The 16,588-nt window shown below is 41.4% G+C and overlaps 1 protein-coding gene across 3 annotated transcripts in view; it reads left to right on the top strand.

Moving 5' to 3' along the window:
* The window catches only part of sf3b1 (splicing factor 3b, subunit 1), a 55,398-nt gene that overhangs the window by 5,932 nt on the left and 32,878 nt on the right, over window positions 1-16,588 (top strand). Inside the window, exons 1-3 of one of the 3 annotated variants that reach the window (XM_059966949.1) lie at window positions 10,531-10,642; window positions 14,310-14,485; window positions 16,326-16,427. In XM_059966949.1, the coding sequence (XP_059822932.1) occupies window positions 10,615-10,642; window positions 14,310-14,485; window positions 16,326-16,427 (306 nt within the window). In that variant the 5' untranslated portion in view covers window positions 10,531-10,614. Of the gene's footprint in view, window positions 1-10,530; window positions 10,643-14,309; window positions 14,486-16,325; window positions 16,428-16,588 lie in introns of those variants that run through there. The other 2 variants (XM_059966948.1, XM_059966950.1) reach the window with 2 other exon arrangements.

The following is a 16,588-nucleotide window of genomic DNA, read 5'->3' as shown; positions in this document are numbered from 1 at the left end:
TTAAATAACGTTAGCTATGCTAATGAATGAATGAATGACACCTGTTAAATTCACCTCAACATGTCTTTTGCATTTTAACCCAAAATAGGCAATAGAAAAGTCACTGTTGCAAACAGTGCAGCGAGCAATACTGTTATTATTTTTGATATCGATCTCTCTCTCAGATCATTGGGTGTATTTAAGACAGAGATTAATAGGTTCTTGATTGGACATGGCATCAAAGGTTATGGGGAAATGTCCGGGGAGTGGGGCTGAGGAGAGCAGGAAAGGATCAGCCATGGCGGAGCAGACTCGATGGGCCAAATGGCCTAATTCTGCTCCTACGTCTTATGGTCTTAAGATCGCTGGCCCAACCACTGAAAGGGCCCAGCTTATTTGTATTCCCTCCCCAATCTGCTGCCTTCTCACTTTCTCATACTGCTTTGCCATCGAGGTTGTGGAACTTGATGTCTCTGCCTTACCTTGTATCCCTTCCCATATATTTTCCCCAATATCTTTATATTCTGATCTATGCAACTAAACATGAACCATCATTCATTGTAATTCAAACTTTTTTCATGGTTTGCTGACACCCTCTCTCTCTGACTTCCGCATTTATGTTTCTGTTCTCTTTCATCTGTGTGTCTAATGTGACACAGGAGGCTTGTGTTCATCACTTAGGTTCTCTGTAATGATACTGTTACTGGGTGGTCTTGATCCCTTGTTCTGTCTGTGAGGACAACAAGAATGTGAGTCAGACGGTTTAACCTGAATCCAGTGTTTCCGCTGGCTGCCTCACCGGGTCTGAACACTGACACAGGTGTTGTTCGTACTGAGTGTCACCTGTGGTCCTATCCACTGGGAGTGAAACCTCTTTCTCCAGGCAGCTTCCTCACCATGACTTGACCACTCGGCTGAGGGAGGACTATCTTCTCTCCCTCTGGCTCTGAGTCTGTGTGCAAACAGAGGTGTTGTTTGTAAGAAGCACCACCTGTGGTCCTATCCACCTGGGAACAAGCCCTGCCCTTTCAGGCAGCTCCCTCACCATGACTTGACCACTCGGCTGTGGGAGGACTATCTTCTCTCCCTCTGGTTCTCTTCAATCAGTAATGTGTTGCTGTTTTGCTCAATCCCTTGAAACAGCAGTTACCCTGGTTATAGTGGTCCTTCACATCTTCGTGTAACCTTACTAAGTTGCCATTTGTATTTTCTTCCTGTGCACTTGTAACTTCCATCAACTCATGCTCCTCTTCTCTCTGCGATTTTCACACTCATTCCCTTTCTGCTCCTTTCTCTCCCCTTTCTTGTGTGTGCCTATTTTAATTGCTGCTACCTCTGCAGGCAGCTGCACTGCTTCTAACAGTTCTTGTCCACACATTGTCCTGTCTCCTGTCCCCACTTGTGGCTGCTGTCTCTCTGTGGGCCATGTTAGCTGCTCTGTGGGTCATAAATGTTTTGTCCATGTCATTTCTCCTTTTCCTGAGTCCATGATAGCACTTGCATTACTTCAGAATGTCTTATCTCCAGCACAGTACACTCATTGTTTGGGCACACCCAGAAATCTACAGGAAGCCGCACTCCCTCAATCTTGAGTACCTGAGGCTCACTTCTCTCTGCTTTCGTTGTTTCACCCCCTGTTCTTTCCAGTCATGGGCGTGGGTAGGTCAGTTATCGATACTGATGTCTCTATGCCTTCAAACACTTTACATTGCCGGCCTCCTCATAAACCCTTTGTGGACATCCGTGGGTGACCTGTGTTCACAATGGAGGCTGCTGCCCTCCATTTGTCCGATTTGGACGCTGTCATCACCAAGTTGATGATCTGGTTGGCAGTCAAATCAGTGCAATCAGGCTGCTGTCATTTCTGCCTGTTTCCATTTTCTTCCATTCCATTTTCAGAGCACTGCCTCCAATTATGGTTTGAGAGGCCACAGTCGTAAATCATCTCCTTTACCCTTCTTTGTCTATTCTGGCAGTTCCTTGCTAGGTGCCCTGCTGTGGCACATAAAACAAGTTCCCTGCATCTACTCTCTCAGCCTCAAAAATCTTGGTCCAATGGTACGAAAAATCATCACAACTGGAGACTTCCTTGGCTGCAGTGGATAGCCACGACGCCTTCTGTGCCTTGTCATGCCCTCCGCTCTCCACAAGAAGTTGCAGCACAGCCTTCTTGGCCATTGGAACATAGTTGATCTCATCCACCCAGTCCGCTGGAACTGGCTTCACATGCTGGAGTAGGCATAACCCCATCTCACTGTGTTGGAGGTTCCTGGCTACCCTCACCTGGTTTAGTTGAAGTAGTGTACCAGAGTGAGGCCACTGTTGCAGCAAACAGTTATTTTGTGGGAGCTGGGTGGCAGGTGGGAACCAAAGGTGTTGATTCCCTGCAGTTTGCCTACTAGGAGCACACTGGAGTCGATGGTACTGTCATCTACCTGCTGAACAGAGCCTACTCCCATTTGGATAAGCAGGGCAGCACTGTGAAGATCATGTTTCTTGATTTCTCAAGTGCCTTCAATACCGTACAGCCCTCACTGCTGGGGGACAAGCTCTGTTCAATGCAGGTTGGCACATCCATTGTATCCTGGATAATGGACTACTTGACTGGCAGACCACAGTTTGTGTGGCTTCAGAGCTGTGTGTCAGACATGGCTATAAGCAGCATGACTGCTGAGTCATCTGCAGATATTCCCTGATGACTCAGCAACGGTTCAGTGTGTAAAGGGAGGACAGGACTTTGTCAAATGGTGCAAACTGAATCATCCGCAGCTCAACATCAGACAAAGGAGATGGAGATGGACTTTAGGAAGACTAAGCCTGCACTGCTTCCTGTTCCTACTGATGGTGAAAATGTGGATGTGGTGAAGACCTACAAGTACCCGGGGTTGCACTTAGATGACAGACTTGAGTGGAGCACCAACACAGGAAGGGCCATAGTTGTATCTGCTTCCTGAGGAGACTGAGATCCTTTGGAATATGCAAGCCTCTCCTTCGCATGTTCTACCAGTCTATTGTTTCCAGTACAATCTTCTATGCAGTGGTATGTTGGGGCAATGGCATCAACATGGGTGATGTCAACAGGATCAATAAACTGATTGGAAAGGCTGGCTCTGTTATAGGAGTAAAACTGGACACACTGGAGGCTGTGGTAGAACAAAGGACCCTACAGAAAATCCTGGCAATTCTGGACAATGTTTCTTACTCTCTGCATGCAGCTTTGGCTGAATAAAGGAACACTTTTAGTAATAAACTAAGATAACTGTGCTACTCCAAAGAGCACTATATGAGGTCATTAGGTTCTATAATGAGTCAATCTATAGCTGGGGAAGTGATGACACTCTCCTGTTGTCTAGACATGACCCCATGTTTGAGGTCATGTATTTTTATTCTTTCTGACTTCTCTTCTAAAATTTGTATATCTGTGCACTTGTAATGCTACTGTGACACTGTGATTTCCTTTGGGATCAATAAAATATCTATCTCTCCATCCATTTGTGACCATGCCCGATATACAAAGTGACAACATCTGTCTTGTCAGCCAACATGTTCTAGTAGAGTGATGTTACTAGGATGACCAATGGAATGTTGGTCTTTATTGCAAAAGGTATAAAGTGTCAGTACCTTCAGTTGAACTTTGTATTGTTGTGTGTTTTCCCCCTAGCCGTCAGTCTGTGGTTTTGTATTGCCATGTGCTGTTGTTTGTTTTCATGCCCCATGTGCTCGAGTCCCCACTCCTGCTCTACTCCGGCCCCCGTATTACTGAGTACTCCACCTCTCAATTGTTTCTCATTATTACCTGTTTCGCTGCCACTTCTATCTCAATGTGCTCCACCTATCATCTGCCTCTCTGTTTATTGCTCAGTGTATTTTAGTCCTGTGTTTTCACCTGAGTGTGCCAGTGAGTTTTCCTGAACCTTTCCAGCATTCATATCTGAACTCTGTCCATCCGGATATCGTCTCTGCCTGTTTCCCAATTCTGGTTTTTGGATTTCTTTGAAATTGTTGATCTCTGCCTGAACTTTGATGCCAACTTTGTTGCTCCTCTGGATATGCTACTCAGTAAATATCACAGTGGGCACAGTACTTGGTCTGCGATTGGGTCCCTGCTTCAGCGTCCTGACAATAAAGTACCGGTATTGATGCAGGAAATGTTTAATAGAATTTTACAGGATGGTGCTGAGAAAACACCTGTAATACTGTGTACAGTTTTGTCCTCAATGTTTGAGGAAGATATGTATCAGAAATGGAGCAGAGAAGATTCACTCCTGAGATGAAGAAGTTAGCCTTTGAAGAAAGTTTGAGCATTAGTGGATATTGATGGGATATTTACTTCAGTGTGGAAGTGTTGACCCATGGAACAAAGTTTCAGAAAGAGAATCACCCACTACAGATAGCAATGTGGGTGAATTTCTTCCCTCAGATGGTTGTCAATCTGTGGCATTCTCTAACACAATCAATTGTGCTTGCTGTCATTAACATCTAAAAATTAAATCTGAAATAACATGTCAAATTATGAGGAAGACAGGATCAATATACTGTATGTAAGGTGGTGCTTGACACACATGTAAACTGAAAAGGAATCAGGAGCTTGAGAGTGTAAAAGTGATATTGAGAGCAAGATTGAATCAACTTTGCTTAGTGAATCGCTAAGCAGGTTTGAGAGGCCAATAGACCTACTCTTGGTCGTTTTTTTGTCTTTTTGGATGAAGCAGATATTCTAACCAATATTATTTTAACTATTAAAAACTTAAGTTGCTTCATTAAATTGTTTCTTAAACTATACTTTTTTTCTCTATTCAATTTTCTAGTCCATTCTAGGAAGAACTATATCAAGAAATCTTGGAACTGTGGAAATAAAAATGTCTTCCAACAAAGCACCTACCACCGACCCTCCACAATCTATTAAAGCAAAACACTGCCTTGTTCTCTTATTATTCTGCAATTCTGTGCAATCCTACATTGACTGAAGCCTCCTGGCAAGCAAGGCAGCAGTTCATGGGTTCAAAGCTTCAAAGGTCCATTTATTATCAATGCATGCATCCATATACAACTCTGAAATTTGTCTTCTCTAGATAGTCACAAAACAAAGAAAGAACATGAAAGTTGTTCAGAGAGAAGCATCAAATCCACATTCCCCAGACAAGAGAATAGCACCCTGATCCCCAAACCCCAAAAACCTTCCCCCACACAAAATGGGACAGGAATATCGATCCCAAAAAACAACCCCTTCCCCACACAAAAACTAACAACACAATACATGAACCCCCAAACACCCTCCCCTCACACAACAAAACGGAAAAGGAAGAAGCGATAAAAATATATTAACCACAAGTCTGATTAAGTCCATAAATGCAGTAGTCCAATCCATAAGTGCAAACCACGATACTATTCTCTGATATTATTGATATTCATCGAAAGGCAGCGGCACCACGTGAAGCAGAGAGGCCTACCTTCCTGTCACAGGGAGCCACACAATAATATGCCATTAACAGATTTCTTTTCTGGCAGCAATCAAAAGGAAGGCAGTCAATGCTGAACTTTCGCTAACCTTCCACATTTGTCTTGATGTCTCAATTTTCCTTGATGCTTTAATCAGTGACTAATGGAAGCTTGAAACAGCAAAATGGAGCTCCACATCATGCTCTGTCTTGAAGTTTCTTTGTATTGAGGCCATTTGACTAAAGTACATGCTCGCTCCCCAGAATCTTCGCAGAGACAGCAAAGCGCTGGATCTCTTAAGCAATCCTGAAACTGCAAATTGCAGGCTCTACAGTCCCAGCAGCACAATTTAAGGTGAAAAGAAGCAAAGAATACATTTTTGTGAGCTATCTGGAAGATGTCAAACCAAACCTTCAGTATTATGCACTCAGTAGCAACTTTATTACCTCCTGTACCTAATAAAGTGGCCACCAAATGTATATTCACAGACTTCTGTTGTTGTAGCCCCCCCCTCCCCCCCACACACTTCAAGATTCAAGTGTGTTGTGCATTCGGAGATGCCCTGCACACCACTGTGGTTGTCTGAGTTAAGATCACCTTTCTGTCGGGTTGTACCAGTTTGGTTATTTTATGACTCTATTACTCCTCTGACTTCTCTCACTAACAAGGCATTTTCACCCACAGAACTGCTGTTCTTTGTTCTTTTTTTTTGTTTCTCACACCATTCACAATAAATTATTGTGTGTGAAAATCCCAGGAGGTCAGCAGCTTTTGAGATACTCAATCCACCTAGTCTGGCACCAACAACCATTCCACAGTCAAAGTCACTTAAATTACATTTTTCCCCATCCAATGTTTGGTCTGAACCACAACTGAATCTCTTTACCACGTCTGCATGCTTTTATGCATTGAGTACTGCCATGTGATTGGCTGATTAGATATTTGCATTAACAACCACGATACAGGTGTACCTAATAATATGGCCACTGAGCATATTCAGATTCAGTTTATTGTCATTTAAAAACCACAAAAGCAATGCAGTTAAAAAATGAGACAACGTTCCTCCAGAATGATATGAACAAAGCACATGACAAAATAGACTACACCAGAAAATCTACATAATGTTTGGCAATCCCCAATCCAGAGTCCAGAGAGGCTGCTGTGTATTAATATTGCGCTACCATCTTAGTGCATTCCCGAGAAAGGAGCTCCAAAACCACCAGACAAAACAAGACCAAAAACTAAAGCTACAAGACCTGCACAAAACCACATAGTTACAACAGCGCAAACAATACCATAATTTGATAAAAATAACAGACAGTAAAAATAGTCCAAAGATGTTAAAAGACTAAGTTTGAAAGAAACCACCACACAGTTTCCACAAGTCCTCAGGGTCCCGATAGACTCATCATTTCACGCCAGCGGCAGAAGGGAATACCCCCGCTATGGACTTCCATGGCACGGCCTGACTCAGCCTCGCAGACGCAGCACACAATGAAAGCTCCATCGAAGCCAGCCTCACAGACGCAGCACACACTGAAAGCGACCTGACCGCTGCGGACTCCGAGTCTGTCAAACCACCGAGCCTCCGGCACAGCTTCTCTGAGCACCATCCTCTGCCGAGCATTATCATGATGCCCCTGCCAACGGCCACCGGCAACACAACCCCGAGGACTGGGTTCCTGTTCTTCTCAGCGGAGACCTGGACCCCACAGCAGCAGCAGCAACGAAGAGGGCCTTCCTGGAGATTTCCAGATGTTCCTCCGTGCTCCCACGTCCGTTTTTCATTAGATTAGGATTGTGCATGGCACCCCCGCTTAACAAATACCATATCAGCTCTGGAGTGGCCGCTGCAAGCAGCGTTGTGCCGCCATCTTGAAAAAGTCCATTTTGAATATCTTATTGCAACTTCTAATGTTGTCTTTTGTCTGATCTATCCTGTTTCACTCTTCTCCAGTCGGAGGGTGCAGCCTTGCCTTGCCTTGCCTCGCCTCTCTGGCTTCGCCTTGTGAGGTGTGGGTGTTCCCAGGGTTGGACACCCTACCTGGCCATGCAGCGTGTGGCTGTGAGCTCGAAGACTGTCGGTTCCTAATAATTTGAAATGTAAACTTATATACATCTGTCGACTGCCTTTTAAAATTCTCACAAATAATTTGGTGTTAAAATAGGCCCTTTGGCTCAACAACCCAGCCTAGTGTTTCTTTGCCTCTTAAAAGAGTTGCCCTAATTCCTTTTTCTAATGGAAGGTCATCAAACTAAAACTTTAATACTCTTTTGTCCTCTGTGCATGCTGCTTGAATCTCTAATTCCTTGTGGCCATTCCTCTTCCTTCTTTTTTGAGCATCTTTCTAACCCTTACCATGAAGAATTAGTCTTTGTAAGGGCTTTGTATTTGTAATTGTGACTTGGTGAACAGAACTCTGACTGGAGGACTGTCAGTTTTAGTCAGTACTTCCTTTGTCATACTTTCAGAAGTTGTAGTTAAATGGGGATTCTGTTAGTGGTTATTCTGAACTGAAACAGTGTTGCAGATACTATAATTTTGAGATAGAAACAATGATGGAAAACTATTAGCAAGCTTGGCATCGTCACAAAAGAATTAAATATTTCAGGTTGAAGACATTGAATCAGAGTTGGGAAGGTCTGGGTCAGTCGAGGCGGAGGGAGGGATAAATAGGTGATGGTGCTCATCACAGGTGAGGTGATAAGAAATAAAAGATGAGTTAGAGAAAATGTATGGCAGAAGAAACATAGTGAATGAGACAAAGAGCAGATGACATATTGGGAATGAGGAAAAATAATGAAGAGTAGACCCAGGTCAATTTCCTAGCCATGTAGAAACAGACATTCCCCATCAGACTCAATTAAGCACAACACCACTCCCTGTCATCTACTGCAGCCTGCCCCATTAGTCACTCCTCCTCATTCTATCCCTAATCTAGTTTCCTCAGTAGTTCATACACTTTGCCCTCCCATTCTGGGAGTTCACCATTTACACCATTAGCTAGTTTGGCTAATCAAAACAATCCTTTCAGTTAACTCATAAAAATAAGGATTCTGGACACAATCATTCCAGTCAGTTTGATTTATTTTCACTAGCACTGTTACATTGGTTTGTAGACAGCATAATGGCCTCAAAAGACCCGAGAGACAATCTGGGGTGTCTTAAAATAATGCCTGAGTTTGTGGGAGCAGGCGCACTACACCCTACACAAGCAGATTTAAACCCTCAGTTTGGCTTTGCTGAGAGGTGTGGAGGCTAGATTTGACAGTTGATGAATAGTTATATTGGAAAGTTACCGACAAAGTGTGTCATGGAGAAATCCTCTGAACATTTGTAAATTTTTGTATATGTTTGTTTTTGTTTGTCTATTTGTAAATACTTCTTCTCTTCACAATTTTTGGGCAGCTTTTGCTTTTTATTCCCCCCACCCGGCACCAAATAAAACCCCTGGCACTAACATGCTGTTGCAGCTTACCATCTGTTTTTTTCAACTGGTGACCCCCGTTGGGCACGCTTACCCACACCTGATAGTGGGGTGTGACACAGCCATTCTGTCAGAAACACACTGAGTCTCAGCAATTTGCAGAACGGTAAACTTTATTTTTCGAGTCTGCAGAGTCGGACCCAACCAGCTCCTGCTAGATTGAGTGCCGAATTACACTTTGCACAGTTTTTTATACCCTACATTCTTCTTTAATCTCATTACAAAATTACAAATGTGATTACCCCTTTGGCCCACTTATCAGCCTCAGCGCATTAACACCGTTATTGTTCAACCGTTAAGCATGTCTTCCCGTTACCCGTATCGCTTCTTTAATCAGCAAGCTATTGTTTCATCCTGATTTTGCAAATTGGTTTATACGTTGCCCTGCAAGTTGCTTTGCACGTTCTTTCTGTGTCAGCACATTCTAAATGGACTCCTTAAGAATCATTTCTCTCACATTCCTCATTACCAGCACCTGCACACTGGGATACTAATGTCACAAAATCACACAACACAAAGCAGACTCTTAGGCCCCAAAGCCTACACCAACTAGCACACCCATTTACCTTCATCCATTTTTATTTTCCTCTTGTTACCATCAACTTCCCCCAATTCTGCCGCTCTCCTATACACTGGGGTCAATTTACGGCAGCCAATTGGGGGTGATAGTTAGGACATAAAGAAGTAAAAATCAATGTTAAGGCCATAAGACTATAAGTGACTATGAGAAAGTGCAGATCAGTTCTTAAACTTTTTTGAGCATCGTTAGAACAGTCGTGGAAGCCAAGTAAAAAGAGGCTGAGTTGGTGAGTTGGAGCACCAGGAGGAAATCCACATGGTCACGGGAAGGGGGGGGGGGGGGAGGTACAGAGTCCTTACATGCTGTAGTGGGCTGAGTCCACAACCCTCTCCAGTTCACCTTCCTGCTCATTCATGTTGGTGTACCAGACCATGATGCAACCAGACAGGATGCTTTCACCTCTTCATTGACGTGCTGAATCTCCTTAACCTTCTAAGAAAGCAGAGAAGGAGAAGCTAGCACGCCTTCCTCCTGATTGATGTGCTGGGACAGAGCAGTTATGTTAACTCTCAGGAATTGAAAGCTGTTGATTCTCTCCACAAAGGATCACCCACAGAGCACATGTTTGCTCTCCTTCCCCCTTGTAAAGTCAGTTTTATAGTTAGGTTGCCAGGATTTTCCGTGCGGTCCTTTGTTCATTGAGCAGGAGAATGTTGTGATGACACTACTTGATCAGGTGTCCTCATCACCACTTGTAATTTGTAACAACAACGGTGTTGTCGACGTTTTTGTGAAGACTGTATTGGTGGGATCAGTAGCGACCCGTGACTACTGTATATTTATAGGGGCAAATGTTTTTTTCTCCAACGGTTAATACTTTACGCTTGTGCCCATTAAATTTCAAGTACTATTTCAAAGGCATAATTCTTTCTGAATGTCTTCTACGGGGGAAAACCCGCAACCAAATAATATAACCAAACACGGACTAGAAAGACCAGGCGCCCAGTTGAAGAAATAAATTAATTTGCGTCATAAATTTTTACAGTTAAACGGGAGGGGGGGGGGATTTCATGAACTGACGCGCACCCAGTCCGGACACGAGCGTTGAGCTGCTGTCCATCAACCTTCGCCCCGCCCATCACCGGAACAAAGTCATCGACTCACTTCCTTTCTCGATCTTTGGACAAAATGGCGAAGATCGCAAAAACACATGAAGGTAATGGCGACTGTTTCTTGCTGCCGGAGGGCGCTATGTCGTTCAGAGCAAAGTAAAGGCGCGAATGAGGTTCGCAGGAACCATCTCCTGCCGACTCCGGCAGCTTTGTGCGTCGTGAGAAGGGGGTGTCCGAACATCGGAGCGGAGGCTGAAACGAGTCGGGAAATGGCGTCGCGTTCATTGGCAGACGGGAGAGGCCCGTTTCCAGCCACTACTCCACTGTCTTGCCGGACGCCTCGATTTGTTACGTGGCGGAAATTAAATAAGAGAAAGAATACAGACTCCCTATTCCCTAAACACACACACATGCAAGCATGAAATCGTGTATTTCGGGTGTTTGCTTGTTAAGTCTGCGATACGCAGTTCCTTCGTGGCCTTGTCGATACTAAACCCATTAGGACACCTTCGCCATCAAAACCTCTCTACAGAGTTAATTTTGGGAAGGTGGTTGAAATTTCAACTTTGTTCTGGCAAGAAGGCTTTTCAGATTGTTGCTGGGCTGCAGTTATTAATGGATAAACTTGGGTGCTATTTCTTTAAGTAAATATTTCTATTCAGACAAATCGGGCAGCCCATACTTCAGGTTTTCTGAAAAGTATCCTGTTACTATCACATATATTAAATCTGCTATTGCCTTATATCTTAATGTGTATGTGTCTAGTATGCTTTATTTCTGAATGTAATTCTGAATCCTGTTAATATTATTGATACAATGAGGAAAGCTTAGTAAATTTTAATTGTTTGCAAAGTAGGAAATGCACACTATTATGTCAAGAGTAATGTTGATTTGTGAAATACAGTATGTAACCCTGCCAAATTGTTTATAAGTACTTATGTTAAAGGTTAAATAATTAATCATATATCCTTTTTGCATTCTAAGTTGGTATGACATATCAAATATTGGATCTGTGAGGACTTAAATAGGATAATAGTATTTATTTTGAGGTGAAGTGTTATGTTGAAGATGTGGTATTAAGAAGAAGCATCCTTTTTATGTTGTATGTTAATGATTTCGATCAGAGTTGATGGCTTTGTGGCCAAGTTTGCGCATGATACAAAGATAGGTCAAAGGGCAGATAGTGTTGAGGAAGCAAGAAGGCTGCAAAAGGACCTAAGAATGTTTAGGAGAATGGGCAGTGAAGTGACAGATGGATTCCAGTGTCAGGAAATGTACTATCACACAGTTTGGTAGAAGGAATAAAACCATTAACTTTTCTAAATGGGGAGAAACTGAAAAATCTGAACTTGGAAGTCACCATGCCAGATTCCTTAAAGATTAACTTGAAGGTTAAGTCTGCGGTGAGGAAGACAACTGCAGTAGAAACATTAGAAAACCTACAGCACAATACAGGCCCTTTGGCCCATAATGCTGTACCGAACATGTACTTACTTTAGAAATTACCTAGGGTTACCCATAGCCCTTTATTATTCTAAGCCCTATGTACTATCCAGGAGTCTCTTGGGACTCCTGGATTTCGAGATACTACCTAGAAATTCATTTTCTTGCAGATATTTACAATAAAATAAAGTACTGCAATAGAACTTGTGTTTAACTATACATAAACAAAGACTACCAAGCAACCAATGTGGAAAAAATTTGAAAATAATTTAAAAATAATTCTGTTAAAGAGTTTTGAAAGTGAGTCTATAGGTTGTGAAGTCAGTTGAGTGTTGGAGTGAGTGAAGTTATCCTCTCTGGTTCGGGAGCTTGATGGTTGAGGGGTAATAACTGTTCCTGAACTTGGTGATGTGGGTCCCGAGGCTCCTTTTCTGTCCCAGGGATGTTTCTATAGCTTTGAGATTTTTTTTAATGGGATGGCATTGCTAAACCCACCTCATTTCACAGCGGGCTTGGGACTGACCATGTCAGAATTCATAAACACTAGGATTAGGAATAGTTGGTAAGCCCACCCCAACTGCCCTGCTATTCAGTTACTTCAAGGGTAGCCCTGTGCTTCATCCTGTCTTGTACAAAAAGAACAGGTTGCACTTGAATCTGAGGGGGACCAATAACCTGGCGGGGAGGTTTGCTAATGCTGTTTGGGTGGGTGGGTTAAACTAGATTTGCAGGGGGGTGGGAACCAAAGTGAAGAGGCAGAGGATGGGACGATTGTTACACAAGTAGAGACAGCTTGAATGTTAGAATTCATTTTGAGAGTACGAGAATATAAAATGGATGTATTGCTGAGGCTTTGTAAGACACTGGAGAGGACTTGGGAGTATTGTGAGCAGTTTTGGGCCCCTTATCTAAGAAAAGATGTGCTGACATTGGAGAGGGTTCAAAGTAGGTTCAGGAAAATGATTCTGGGATTGAAAGGCTTATCATATGAAGAGCATTTGATGTCTCTGGGCCTGTACTTGTTGGAATTTAGAAGAATGGGGTGGGGAGGATCCCACTGAAGCTTATCAAATGTTGAAAGGCCTAGATGAATGAATATGGAGAGGATGTTTTCTATAGTGGGGGAGTCTTGGACCAGAGGCCACAATCTCAGAACAGAGAGACATCAATTTAGAATGGAGATGAGGTGGAATTTCTTTAGCCAGAGGGTGGTAAATCTGAAATTTGTTGCCACAGAAGACTGTGGAGACCAGATCATTGGGTGTATTTAAGGTGGAGACTGATAGATTCTTGATAAGTCAGGGTGTGAAAAGTTCAGGGGGAAAACAGGAGAATGGGGTTGAGAGGGAAATGGATCAGCCATGATCAAATGGTGGTGTAGACTCAGTGGACTGAATGACCTCCTTCTGCTTCTATGTTTTATGGTCATTATTGTTTGAGTACATTAGTATGTATTTAATTGAAATCTAAATTTAGCGAACCACCCTCCCCCCCCCCCCCCCCCATATGCAATTATACCACCATGCTCGAAATCTTGAATTCCATTTGGGAAAATGGAAATAGCAGTTTAAACTGGGTAATATTACAAGATTTGCAGTTTACTAATGTGACTTGCAAGCAATATCACAATTATTAAAAATCTGTCTCTTTTTATTGCCATAATGAAGTCACCCAGTAAGAGATCCAAAATAATTTCCGTGTAATTGATCTTCATTCTGTTGCATCCAATTTTAGGACTTTTTACTCTTGCATTTAAATTAGGTGCACTTTTTCTTTAGAATTCATTTAGTCTATAAGGTATGAAATTGCTGTATGTGCACCATATCTTTACATGCAAAATGAGGGCTAAAAGCACAGTTGATTTGAGCCAATCACATTTTTTTTCTTGAGGAAGCTATTAGTAAACTGCCACAATAGTCAAGATTCAGTGAATAGGTTTTTTTTCGAAGAGTGAAGAAAGCAAGTAGTAAAAGCAGTTCTATACAATTTTCCTACCTCTATTTTTAATTTTTTTTCTCTCCATGTTATAGTATTTTAGGTGCACTTTTTAATCAGACAAATTGGAATTGTTACTTGTCATTTCCATTGCAATAAATACTCTTCAATTAAATGATTATAATTTAAGTATTTTATGTAATTGGAACAGGTAGAAAGGTTTACAAAGCAAACATTAACCAGTGTTTTACATCTGTTTGCAATTCTTGCATGGTTTGTGTGGACTCAATTTAATTTCTCCATGAGAAATATATTACATTATTACATTTTTTATAGAATTTGATTTGTTCAAATTGTATCTACTTTTGAATATTGTTTTTCTACTTTCTAAAGATATTGAGGCACAGATCCGAGAAATCCAGAACAAGAAGGCAGCTCTTGTTGTAGAAGGTGATGCAGATGGAGTTGGTCTTGATTCAACTGGATACTATGATCAGGAAATCTATGGCGGAAGTGACAGCAGATTTGCAGGGTATATGACATCAATTCCTGCAAATGAACAAGAAGAGGTAATAACTTGGCTTAATTGCTTAGTATGTTATAGCTATTTTATGATCAATCTTTGCTTTTACGTTATATTTAAATTTGATTTACCTCGTACTGTAAAACTGGAAAAGCAGATCGCAATTCTGTGTTACCCTGTAACGCTGACTTTTTTTGGGTCTAAATGTAGAAATGATCCATAGAATAATATTTGATGGAATTTTATACTAAACCATTTGAGCCTTTAGTTCAAATGCTCTGCTGCATTATTTATCATTTAAGCGATAACTGCATTCTGATTAGACTTAACGACTTAATGATTAGACTTAAAAGTACATAATGATAGGTATGTTCAGAGTCAAGATTGTTCATTTCCAGTACACAAGTGTAAAGGAGAGCAAAATATTTGTACTCCAGATCTGGTAAAGCACAAAGAAAAACACAGTAGGATAGAGAACACAATAATTTAAACGGCACAATAAATATAAATGATAGTTTATGAACAGATTGTACATCCATAAAGTGACATTAGTCACAGGAGTGTCTGGTATGGAAGGTGACCAACAGAAAATTGGTTCTTTTTGGGGATGGGTGAGTAGGTGGAGGTGTTGATCAGCTATACTGCTTGGGGAAAGAAACTTTTTTGAGTCTGGTGGTTCTGGCATGGATGCTGTGTGACCTCCTCCCTGATGGAGTGGACAGACAGTCTTAGTATAAGGACATAAATGGCAGGAGTAGGCCATCTGGACTATCGAGCCTGCTCTGCTATTCAATAAGATCATGACTGATCTGACCATGGACTCATCTTCACCTACCTTAACCCTTAAGCTTTGAATTCTAAATAATTATGAAAACTATGTTAAACTTTTTGAAAGTGCAATCAAAAATCAATCATTTTCTTTAAAATATTCAGTTTTCACTACATTTTCGACATTAATGCTATAAAATGTTGTCAAGTATCTTTATTCATTGACAGAATCCTGGATCAAAATAATTGGATAGAATAGATAGTTTTTGAAAATCAGCTGTCTCTTGCATCTAATTTTGTAAAAGTTTCAACAGTTAAAGAATGATGCTAATTTTGTTCTAAGATATGTTTGATACCAGTTAATGAGGTCACATGGGGACCAATATATTTAGTCCCAGTTAGCTGAAGTTTCATGGAAATAGTTAAAAAGGTATAAACAATAACAAAGTAAAAATGCAGAACGAATTAGAACACCAACAATAGTACGACAAAACTGTATATTAGTTCCTAATAGTTATTGACCAAAGAATTCATCCAATGTATGCATTGAATAAAATCAGCACAGACATCTGGTGCAGATAATGCACTGTCTTCATACAATGCTATTGATGATTATGTCCTCCAAATCTGCATTTTCATTGTAACATGCAAGATGATTGTCAATACCTTCAAATTTTTGTAGTTCCTAAGTTGTAAAAGTGGTGAAATTGTTTCATATTCACTCCTGGCCATTCCTGGCATCTCCAAGTCTGAATGCTTGAAACTGCTATGAACAGTTCTGAATTGTTTTATTGCTTATTTCTCGTCAATCAGTGACAATTATAATTTCTTTTTGAACACAAACTCATACAACTGACGCTATTTAAAAATTGTTCCCTCTAAGCATGGTGTAGCACCTAATGACTGCAGAAGTGCACGCAACTGACACTAGTTAGAAACTTTGGTGTTAGCCTCCTCCTGCAATTAAGAAGCATAGTATTCCAAATATATAAAGGAAGTTCCGGCAATTTTTTCAATTAGTTTTTGTTTTCAAGATTTGTCCCAAATAAGCGGCTGTCGCAATTAATTATTAATGCACTGTATTTGGATTTTAAACACTATGTGTATTGTTTTGCTAGGATGATGATGACTATTCTTCTCCAAGTTTGCTTGGCCAGAAAAAGCCAGGATATCATGCACCAGTGGCGCTCCTTAATGATATACCACAGTCAAATGAGCAGGTAGGAATGCTTTTCTTTCAACTTTGTGTGTTTATTAAATAGTTGGAATCTGATTGAGAAATGAAGGATACTTTATCTTCCACTTGGAAGGTTTTCTAGTTGTTTAAATTTTGCTTAATTGTTAACTATTATCTCTGGAGACAGCTTATCTACTGATGTCT

The sequence above is a fragment of the Hypanus sabinus genome, chromosome 4 (genome assembly GCF_030144855.1).
Source record: "Hypanus sabinus isolate sHypSab1 chromosome 4, sHypSab1.hap1, whole genome shotgun sequence".
Lineage (NCBI taxonomy): Eukaryota > Metazoa > Chordata > Chondrichthyes > Myliobatiformes > Dasyatidae > Hypanus > Hypanus sabinus.
The sequence above is the reverse complement of the archived record's forward strand: the minus strand, read 5'-3'. Positions and strand labels throughout refer to the sequence as shown.